The sequence below is a fragment of the Poromitra crassiceps genome (assembly GCF_964638095.1).
Source record: "Poromitra crassiceps genome assembly, chromosome: 12".
NCBI lineage: Eukaryota > Metazoa > Chordata > Actinopteri > Beryciformes > Melamphaidae > Poromitra > Poromitra crassiceps.
Genome location: NC_139632.1, coordinates 32216628 through 32227716, shown reverse-complemented (window position 1 = coordinate 32227716; position 11089 = coordinate 32216628). Strand labels below are relative to the sequence as shown.

General features: G+C 42.3%; 2 protein-coding genes across 2 annotated transcripts in view; one reads left to right on the top strand and one right to left on the bottom strand.

The window, feature by feature from the left end:
* Positions 1-416: 416 nt before the first annotated feature.
* On the top strand, positions 417-6535 carry guk1b (guanylate kinase 1b; the record flags this gene model as incomplete). Its single annotated transcript, XM_083648444.1, has 8 exons — positions 417-528; positions 1290-1331; positions 2458-2589; positions 4112-4208; positions 5159-5297; positions 5491-5575; positions 5674-5759; positions 6503-6535. The coding sequence occupies 8 exons, from the start codon at positions 417-419 to the stop codon at positions 6533-6535; spliced, it is 726 nt and encodes a 241-aa protein (XP_083504570.1).
* A 1813-nt stretch (positions 6536-8348) lies between these two features.
* obscna (obscurin, cytoskeletal calmodulin and titin-interacting RhoGEF a) overlaps positions 8349-11089 on the bottom strand; it is a gene marked incomplete at both ends in the record, with an annotated part of 56306 nt that continues 53565 nt past the window's right edge. Inside the window, 5 exons of the mRNA XM_083647341.1 lie at positions 8349-8529; positions 8980-9129; positions 9581-9677; positions 10069-10292; positions 10786-11025. Of these exons, the coding sequence (XP_083503467.1) occupies positions 8349-8529; positions 8980-9129; positions 9581-9677; positions 10069-10292; positions 10786-11025 (892 nt within the window). The remainder of the gene's footprint in view (positions 8530-8979; positions 9130-9580; positions 9678-10068; positions 10293-10785; positions 11026-11089) is intronic.

Below are 11089 nucleotides of genomic sequence, written 5' to 3'. Positions count from 1 at the left end.
AATGTCAGTTCTCAGGCTATTTTCATGGCCTCATTCAAATGCTACAATCTCCTCCAGCTGTGAGATTGATGAATAGTTTATATATTATATATATATATATTATATTGTGGTTTACATGGTGGTCAAGAGTCAAATGACTCTTCTGTTAAAACTAAGTAGAACATTACTTTAAAGGTCGGAGAGGAGCGATGTGTCTTTGGTGTCATGTGGGATACTGGGTTTCTCCACTTTTACCAGAGGGCCAAACACTGTACGACAATAAAGGGACTCAACCTGCTGGATCCCGGCTGGATTTACACTGGCACAGATCTGATTTGAATCTGCTTGTGGCACAGACCTGAGCAGCTCTCTCTCTCTCTCTCTCTCTCTCTCTCTCTCTCTCTCTCTCTCTCTCTCTGTGTCTCTCTCTCAGAGTGATGTCTGGACCGAGGCCTGTGGTGCTGAGTGGGCCCTCAGGAGCAGGGAAGAGCACTCTGATGAAGAGGCTGCTCCAGGATCATGAGGGGGTCTTTGGATTCAGTGTGTCACGTACGTCTGTGAGCCAGCCGGCTGCAGCACACTGCCTGCCTGCCTGCCTGCCCGGGGTGGAGGGGTCAGCTGCGGCCACTAGCTTGTTTAATTCTGCGTCGGCTCGTTGATTTTCTGTTACTCTAGTTTTAAAGTTCTTGCCTGATCCAAATTCTGCGTTTTTGCAACATCTCATGGTGCAACTTTAATATTTAAATTACCCTTTTTTCTCTCGAAATAGACCAGTTTTTATATATAAATATGTATGTTCTAATATGAAGAAACACTACTATTTTATTTCGATTTTCCCTGGCTGCTCTGGTGGCTGGATGGTTGCAGGCAGAGACCTGACCGTGCGTGTGTGCATGACGTGACGGGACAGGGAGCGGGATGGGAATATTTTTGTGGGAGTGGGATGGGACAGGAGTGAAAAACCACTCCCGTGTCACCAGCCGCTTCTTTTCCTAGGACGTAGCACGTGGGAGGATCACACTATTGCCCCCAGTTCCCCTCCCCCCGTAAAGGCACCACAACCAACCAGAGGCGGCACATAGTGCAGCGACAAGGACACGTACCCTTAATCCGGCTTCCCACCCACAGACACAGCCAATTGTGCTGTATGGACGCCTGACCAAGCCGGAGGTAACACGGGGCTCGAACCTGCGACCCTCGCGTTGTCAGGCAGGGAATCTACTGCTGCACTAACCAGATGCACTAAATATTACTGACTTATTATCTTATCGGCAGTTGGGTTTTAATAATGATGAAATCTTTCCTTACAGACACAACAAGGAACCCTCGAGCAGGAGAGGAAGATGGCAAAGGTACAGTACTACACAGTACAGTATGCTACATTAGCATTGGCTCAAAAATATTACAAACTAAAAAACACCTTCAATCTCATATTTATCTGCACATGTGGAACCTTTTTGCCTGTAGGAGCCATAATATCCACTATAAACTTAGGATTTTCTTCTTTTCTGAAACCTTTAACAGTGGTTTTTGGCATTACATGAATTACTTGGGTCTGCAATTACTTGGACTGTGGAAAGCTAAGGGATCGATACAAAAATGGCAAAGTTATTAACGTAAATTGCATAGTGTTGCCATCTCAATCATCATCATCATCATAATTAAAATTGCCTAATTTGCAGTGTCTGTTAGTCACGATTTGTAACATCATCAGTGATGTCATAAATCAGTGAATTGTGATGTCATCAGTGATGTCAAGTCGAGTAATTGTCATGTCATCAGTGATGTAATAAATCCTTCCTGGCTGAGGCTATAAGTGGTAGGAGTAAAAGTAGGGAGAAGAGGACAAGGTTCGTTGAGTTAGTTTCTCCAGAGTCTCCACCCTATAGAAATCAAATTGCTAGTTTTACTAAAAGGCAATAATATAAAATCCATGTTTTACCATTTAGTTGTGAATAGGTCTTTCACTTTGAAGGACAACAACACATTTATCACATCACGTGACCAGGAAATCCTGTTTGCACTTCCATGGACTGGTAAAAAAAAGAAAAAACAAAAACAAAATGTGTGAACCTCCAGGTCACATTTGTTGCAGCAAATCCCAAAACAGAAGTGCATTCTGGACCAAAAATAGGGTTAATTATTAATATTATTAATAATAAATTTTTAATTTGGGCAAAATAATTAAACTGAAAATCTCCCAAATTTACAGGTTGAGCATTAACATATTTACTAAGCCACATGTTGATTGTGATAATAACAAAGAGTGATACCTTGGCTTGTGGACACCTACTGTAGCTATTTGCATTTGTTTGTTGTGAGGAAAGCCTACCACACCACCTGCCTCTCCCTACCTACATGATGCCCACAGTTCTTCTTACTCCCAAGTGAACTGCACAAAATAATGGTTTTGTCCCCTGTAGAACTCCCTTCATAGAGGGATCAACCTTTTTCTGTGCCTTTTTGTTTTCTCCATAGGCCATATGCTGAACATGCTCCCCATGCTTCTGGGGGCGACTTTACTGCCCGTAGCAGACGTCTTATCCTCTGAAGACATAGATATGTCAACCTCATTTTCGTGTCCTAGCGAATCAGAAACCACAGATAAAGGTCAGGTGACCTCAGTGTGATTCCTCATCACGGTTTGAAGGCAGAGGGATGGGGGTTACTTTCATCATCCTGGCACATTGCCCAATATATTGGAAAAAAACCCAGAACAACTTTGAAATGTATCAGGAATTCAGATGCGACAGTCAGCACTTTGGAGTAAAAAGCTTTTGAAAATAGCCCCCTGTGATGCCGAGGTAGTGATTCCCATTTCCAATCCCATGATGTCTTTGTATCCCTTTCTGATGAACCAACCATTAGCATTAGCATTAGCATCGCAGCACAATATTTCAACAAGTGCCTTTTTCTTTTTGATAGGATCCATTTGACTTGATCCAATATTTGATCACATTAATCATGTCCATCCTCTGGTTTGGTTTCAATGCAGAGAGGAAGTATAGAGACAGAGAGAAGCAGGATGACATGAGTGACTGTGTTTACATGGACTTCAGTATCCAAGTTATTATCAGGGTTTGAAGTATCCCATCTTTATGTTTGCGCATATAAACATCATATCCCGATTTCAGAAACCTGGATAAGCTCTTCCAAGTCAGGACACATTTAGTGAAGGGGCGGGGCTAGGGAATAGGGGCCATGTAGCTAGGGATAGGAAGGTATTAGAGAGTCTGGGTTTCTCGTGGTGGGTAGGGGGATGTGGGCACTGGGAGGGGTGTGGTCAGAAAGGGGGCGGGGCTGGGGAATAGTGGCTGTAGCTATGGATAGGAAGGTCATAGAGAGTCAGGGTTCAAGGGGTGGATATGGGGAATAGCTTGGGGGATGTGGGCGGGTTTAGGGATAGGACCATTTTCCACAACTAGCCGGGTTGTTGGGGTAGCTCACCCCAAAACATTGCCCAGAATGGCCACACCATTGCACCGTGGACGCTTGTTAACCAGAAACCCCACAGTGAATTTTGCAAGATTCTGGCACGTATGAGATTTTTCTCTAACTTTGCAGTTGACTTGCCAGTGGTTTTTTGACAGCACAGCTGACAGAGTGTTACTTCAGTCTGAGCCATAGACTGAGCAGACTCTTTCATGTTGTGATGCTAATGATTGTGTGTGTGCTATCACAGTTCCCATTAGGATGTGGTCTTAGTGGTAGTAGCTTGTTTTAGATGCCCAGATGTTTTGATGTTGTGAAGGAGTAGGCCTGTGGATCTGCTATGGACAACATACCATGCTGATATGCTTTCTGACAGTTATAATGATGGCATATTTAGAAAACATCTTTTCTTATCTTTGCATGGACTTTTTCCATAGAAAAGGATTGAACACCTACCTGTGTTTATACATGTATGATTATCAATATAGTGTGTAATGAGTGAAAACAGCATGCAGCAGCATGACACACAGCAGCATGACACGTGACACATGATAGCGTTTGTGCCTGGATTTGATCACCTGGATGTTTCTCATTGTGGTGTAGATGGAGTCCTGTAGTGAACACATGGTTTGTTTTGCATCACTGAGCCTATATATTTCCATGGCAGCAGTAGATTCATCATGACTGTTGCATCTTCCAGACTACCACTTCACCAGCAAAGAGGCCATGCAGCAGAGCATCCACAAAGGCCACTTCATTGAAAACGCAGAGTTTTCTGGCAACATGTATGGCACAAGGTGAGCAGTTCTCTGTCTATACTGTAAGTGAGGCACTATTGTGTTGACTTTGATGTGCCATCATTGGAAATCTTTTAGGGGTATTATTGTAATGTTTCTCATTTTACATAATGCCGAAATAAACGAAGACAAATCCTTGCAAATGTTTGAGTAATATCACCATCAGGCCAATATTTGTCTTTTAGTAAATATCGGATATCAGCCAGTCATGTTGTCCACTGCTGATCATGTGATCGATACCGTTTCAGAGTTTTCCCCACCCTTCCAAGAATACAATTCTGGTCATGGTAATAGTCAAATTTAAAGATATTGAATATTGCCACAAAATATCAGCAGCTTCAGTAGTACACACGTATCATCAGTATGTATCTGTATCAGTATCAGTATCAGTATCAGTATGACCCATATCAGTCGAGCCCAAGTAGTAATTCAGTAGGAATGTCCTCAGTCTGCCTTGTTGCATAACAAAGCGTGGTAACCGTGGTTACAGCGAGGCTACACAATAGTGTGGCGACAGATGGAGCTTGATCCTCCAGTGCTGCAGCTCAGCACCTTGTGTGTCACATGATCACATGTCACATGATGTCACTTCCAGATAACACACTGACCACAGAGTCAGTGACTGTTGAGCGGCTTAGATCAATGTTCCTATCCTCTTACCTGAGCCTCCTCCGCATGTGAGGAGAACAGTTACACCATTACACACTACACTAGCCTAGGTAAACCCAGCCCCCACGTGACCTGCTCTCTCAGTTCCCAGTCACTAGCTTGTGACTGTAAGCAGGGTGAGCCTGAGAGCAGGTCACTGGGGGCTGGGTTTACCCAGGCTAACACTACACTGGAACTAGCTGCTCCTTTACCCCCCATCAGATGTACATTCCGTTATTTAGACAGCCTTTTTTTTATAATATCACTTGATATTGTTAACAATGCATGTCCTCTCTATTTAGTAAGTCTGCCATAGAAGATGTGCTGGCCCAGAACCTCATCTGCATCCTAGACGTGGACATCCAGGGGGTGAAGAAGATTAAGGAGACCGACCTGAACCCCATCTACATCTCTATCCAGCCTCCTTCCATGGAGATCCTGGTAAAAAAAATAATCCAACATTACACAACACAATGTATTTCAATATTTCCATTTCAGTAGCTTTCAAATAGAGAGTTCACTTCACTCCCCCCTGAAAATCGTGATCGCGACATATGAATTGTGATACATGTGGACACAGCTTTTTCTCAGCTCTAGTGCAAAAGGTAGTGTGTTGTTCCTTTGCCTTGCCCAGGAAAAGCGTCTGAGGGACAGGCAGACAGAGACAGAGGCAAGTTTACAGAAACGTCTGGAGGCAGCGCGCATCGACATGGAGCTCAGTGAGTTTTTCCAGCACTTCTGCTGAAGCTCAAGTATCTACTACTACAGTCAAGAATACTGGATGAAAGCTAACAGCTGACTCAACTCTGTTTTCTAGGTAGTGAGGCAGGAGTGTTTGATGTTGTTATCATCAACGATGACCTAGACAAGGCCTACGAGGAGCTGAAAGATACCCTGAGTGATGTGAGTACAACCACCAGACAACATTATCCTCTTAATGATGTGAGTACAACCACCAGACAACATTATCCTCTTAATGATGTGAGTACCACCACCAGACAACATTATCCTCTGTTTGGCTTGATGTTGGAATTGATGATCACTTTTAGGTATTACGGTGCTTATTTACACGACCAGTCAAAAGTGTGGACACACCACAGTGTGTTTATTTGTACTATTTTCCACATTTTAGAATCATAACAAATACATCCAAACTATCAAATAGCACAAATGGAATTATGCAGTGACGGAAAATGTGTGAAACAAATCAGAACTATCTTAGAGGCTTTGGGAAGAAATTCATATACAATATAGGATCAACTTCACTGTTTATATTTGACTAAGAAACACATTTCAAGCATTTATGTGTGAATCTTTAGATCAAAATGGCTTCAAGATCATGAAAAACATAGTACATTCAATCAAATGTCCAAACTTTTGACTGGTAGTGTATTTACTTACACTATTTATTTATTATTTACACGTATTTACTTAGCACGTCTCTGCTATAATGGAAGATTTTTGAAATGACATTTTTAGTTGTGTGCCCACTGTTGCATAGACCATCGCAATTCTGACTACTGGTCAATTCTATTGCTGATGGTCCACAAATTCAAACGCTATTGTTGCAACTAGCATTCATTGGACTAGACTCTAGACATTAATGCCTCAAATATAAAATGTATTCCTCACCTCTCTTTGAACAGGAAATTAAGAAAGTTCAGGAGGCCAAGTCCTAAGAGGTGAACACCAGCCAGATCCTTTCCAGCAGAACCAACGCCTTCGACTCTGGCCTGAACCACTCCATTTTTACACAATATAACCCACACAGCAATAAACTCTCATCCGGAGAGACACTTCTTTTTCTCTTCTGTAAGTCAGCCATTCTTAACCTGTGAAGGTACTGCAAGTGGGCCGCCAAATCATTTCCAAAACATTCTTATATTTCTGAAAAAAATTATGTTAATTATTATTATTATGTATGAGAATGCATTTCTCCATTGTTGAATGATACCACTATTTAATCATTTGTAACCAATTATTCTTTAATTAGCCTGTTGCAGACAGCCCCTCACTTTTAGTTTCTGATTTCTGTGTGGTGCTGATGGACAGCTCCTTTCATCGTTCAAATAAAAGGTGCTCTGAGAAGGCATTATGTGGCCTCCGTGCTGTTTACGCTTGGAAATGGGCCGCGGACATTTTTGAGATTTTCAAGTGGGCCACGAACCACTGCTCTACGTAATGTGGTCAGAGGTTTGCTCAACACAGTCACATGTTCAAATACAAATACTGTAATGATGCTCAGGTGGAAACACTTCTGCTAACCGACTCAACTGCCATGTCAAAACAAAAACAAACAGTAGGAACCACTGCCAAAACTGATGCTACATGTTCGATGACTCTGATGAAGATGCATATGGCGTCGAAACGTTAGTCTTTTGACTCTGCACCTAAATAAAAGGTATGAATGGTCCAAGCTGCTCCAGTTTTCTTTGTACTTTATTGCTGCGTCCCTCCTCTATGATGCACCGGACCTGCCTGCAATAGCTGAAGCACGGTGGGACTCCCTCTACCTGATGCTACATGTTGTCTTTATAATCAAAAGGTTCTGTGTTGCACTGTTGTCATACTAGTTGTTTCTGACATTAGAAATAAATACACACATAATTAAGGGTAGTGTTGAATATTACTGTATACAATTTGAATATTTGTGGATGTCATAAATATGTAACCGAAAGGGAAAGAACTCAAGCTCATTATGCTATCCTTTAAAGATCACATGTGCACCTGAGATCAGATCCGTTTTTGTTGCACTGAAAAGATTTGCATGTATGTTTTGTGTTTGTATGCAATAAATGATATGGGGACAATGATCGATCACGTCTGTGCAGTTTAATTAGTCTCTCATTCAGTAAGCCCTTCAGGTGGGTCAGCGACCCCATATTAATATTATGGAAATTGAAACTTTTTAAATCTATAAGAGAACCAAGTTTTCTTCTAAGCTATTTTCTCCATTTATACATTATAACCATATGGCAGAACATGTAAAGCTGTAAATAATAAATCACACAGAAATGTCGGTATGTGTTCTACATACAGAAGCTGCAAACATTTTCACTTTGTAATATCACAGCTAGCATCAGGCCAGACATGTGCATCAGTCTGGCACTGTAGCAAAGAAGCAAAAATAAAGAGTTTCTTGTATCACAGCATCGGACTTTGCAACTCATGCAGCAGGATGAACTCATTGCATAGATCAAATCTTATCCCTGAAATGTTTCCATAAAAGCCAAAGCAAGAAAATGCAGCACACTCGGACATCTACAGTACGACCAACTGTATATGTCCACTTTGAACAGTTATTAAGACGCATCACATCTTCACAATCAGAGGATATAAGAACAATTGTAACTATCTGAGCCGTCTGCAGCTAGCTAGCAAAGAGCCACTTGAAGTGAATTCAGCTAAGATGAGATTTCCTGCTTATAAGGCCAACGTCGTTTCAGGAAACTGCTGACGAAAGAGAATCCTACTGTTTTGGGTTTCTTGGCCTCACTGGAAGAAGGGACCCTGAAGCTTGGTGCAGACCTGGGCTCGTTTGGCCTCCCTCTCCTTCAGGTAAGCTTTGAGCTTGTCTGTGGAGAAACACACCATGGAGTCTGTGTGTTTGGTGGGGGTGCGGTGGCCACGCACCCATGGGTTCTGGAGACTCTCAGCTGCTGTGGGTCTCCCCCTAGGCAAAAAGTATTTGAGTTTCTTTAGCAGAAGATCTGGGAGGAGAAAACACATTTTGATCTGGTGCTGATTTCAAGACTGGAAGTGTGCACATCTAATCGTTTCTTGGTTCAATTTTAAGCAATATAAACTGTAGTGTGGATTCAAGTTACTTCACTTTGAATGCAATATTTTGACTATTAAAGGGATACACACACAAATGAGGGATATACACGCAAATGCTGCATCAGGTATCAATGGGTTAAACGATGATATGCCTGGCTACTACAGTAACTAAATATACTGACTGGATTCAAGCTCCCGTTCCTTTCATCTATCGTTTCAACCAAAAAGTTCTGAAACCTTCAACCTTAAGACCGCAAACCGCGTCACACGGTCGCGGTCTTAAAGGGATACACACACAAATGCTGCATCAGGTATCAATGGGTTAAAGAGAAAGCAGGCTCACCAGGCTTTGTGATTCAGACTAATCTTCACGAAGTTGATGGCTCCCTCTGACAGGCCGGGGTAACAGCGTCCAAACTGGATCTTCCCCTTCCTGATGTTCCTGTCTCGCTCCCAGCTCAGGTCTGCGTGGAACGGGCTGTCTGCACTCAACCTGCACAACAAACAATAGGTCAATCCCAGCCAAAATCACTTCAAATCATCTATTCTTGTGTTTAAACCAACACTGCCAGTGTATATATGAGTCTAACCAAATGATTAACGCTGGCAAATTTGCAGTATACAGCTCCTGATATGTTCTGATTTTGTGGCGTCAATATTTTTGTAAGAGTATGAAATGATGATTATCTAATTATGGAATGATTTTATTTTAAATTGCATGATTTTAGAACAACAAGCATTAATACAATTTTGTGTATTCAACTAATCAACCTGTATTCCTAAACTTACACAATGAAAGCCAGGAAACAATGATCAAATCTTCATTATTTAATATCTTTAAAGAGATTTTTCAAGACTATGCATCACCTTTATCAAATCTAATTCAACGAGCATTAATTATATTTAATGTATTCAACTAACCCTCCCTGCATTTCTAAACTCACATGATGAAGGCCAGAACGCCAACAGCCCAGATGTCCGTCTCAGGCCCGACACCTTGTCCTTCCAGGATTTCCGGAGCTTTGGGAAGGACGATGTAACCTGACCAAATAGACAGACAGAGGGCAGGACATTCTTCAATCTGTTATTGCTGGCAATGCCATATTCACTCACATGCTGAATTTTATTCGCTAGGAAAATTATAAAAATCAGTAAGGAAGAAAAAGAAAGAAAATGGACTTAGGCGTTTGTTAGGCTATGGTAGCTAGGATCAACTGAGCATGAGGTGGTGGTGAGGTTAGGCTGAGCTATTTCCATCCATCAATCCGTCCTCCGCTGCAGACAGTAATGAAGACAGTACCTTTTCTGCTGGATTCTGTTGGAGGTCATGACAGCCAAAAATACATTCATTAAAGGAATGTACAGGTTCAAAATCAAAGTAGCTATCAAATACAGGAAGTCGTTTGAAATGCAAACATCATTTGCTAAATACCTTTACTTTCAGACAGGCCCTGGAGGTGCTCTACGTTGAGCGGCTGGCCAGGTGTGAAGGACTGAGCCGAACCCAAGTCGACGATCTTCAGCTGGTTGCGGTCGCTCACCAGCATGTTGTCAGATTTCAGGTCCAGGTGGACCACTCTGCGGCTGTGAAGGTAGTCCACGGCACTCAGGATCTGAACCAGCAGCTCAGCAGCGTGCGTCTCCCCATACAGATCTCTGAGACGAACACCACAGACAAGCATGTTTGTGAAGCTTCAATATATGAGGGATCTCTCATAAATAGTTCAGGGTTGCTCAAACAGAATTTTTGGCATAAGGCTGAAATCTAATAGAGATAATGGCTTGTGGGTAAAAACAACAACAACAACAACATAAACAACAACAGCTTTGACATTATTAATGTAGCAAACACACACACCAACATTACAACATGGTGCTACCGGCCACATAGGTGCTTAAGTGCTTTTAAGAGATGCTGTACATAAAATCCTGAGTGATTTTCTGTGAATTTCTACAGTTGAATGATGCCTGATAGTATTTTTCTTTCAAAAGAAAAAAGGTAAAGCACTCACTGTTGTTCACTTTTGCATATCGTTGTTGTTGTTATTGATGCTTCCGTAGAGATATTTCTCAAGAAATGTCTTTGTGTGCCTATGGATTCCTATTTGAAACCCGCTTTAGTTGATCAGATTCTTGAGTGTTAGTTTACCGTGCAGCCAGGCTGTAGAGCAGCTCCTTGCCGGAACAGAGCTCCTCCACCAACACCAGAGAGCAGGGGGTGATGTAGGCGGTGTGCAGCTGGACCAGGTGGGGGTGGTGCAGCCTCTTCAGCAGCTGGTACTCCCTCAGCACCATCTGCCTCTGCTCTGCCTGGTAAGGAGTGATCTTGGCAGCAAACACTTGCCTGCTCTGCACATCACTACACTGGATTAATACGCTGAAACGACCCCTGGGAGAGACAGAAAGAAAAGGAGAGAGAAAGGTTGTAAGGCAATATTATGGGTTTCTTATCG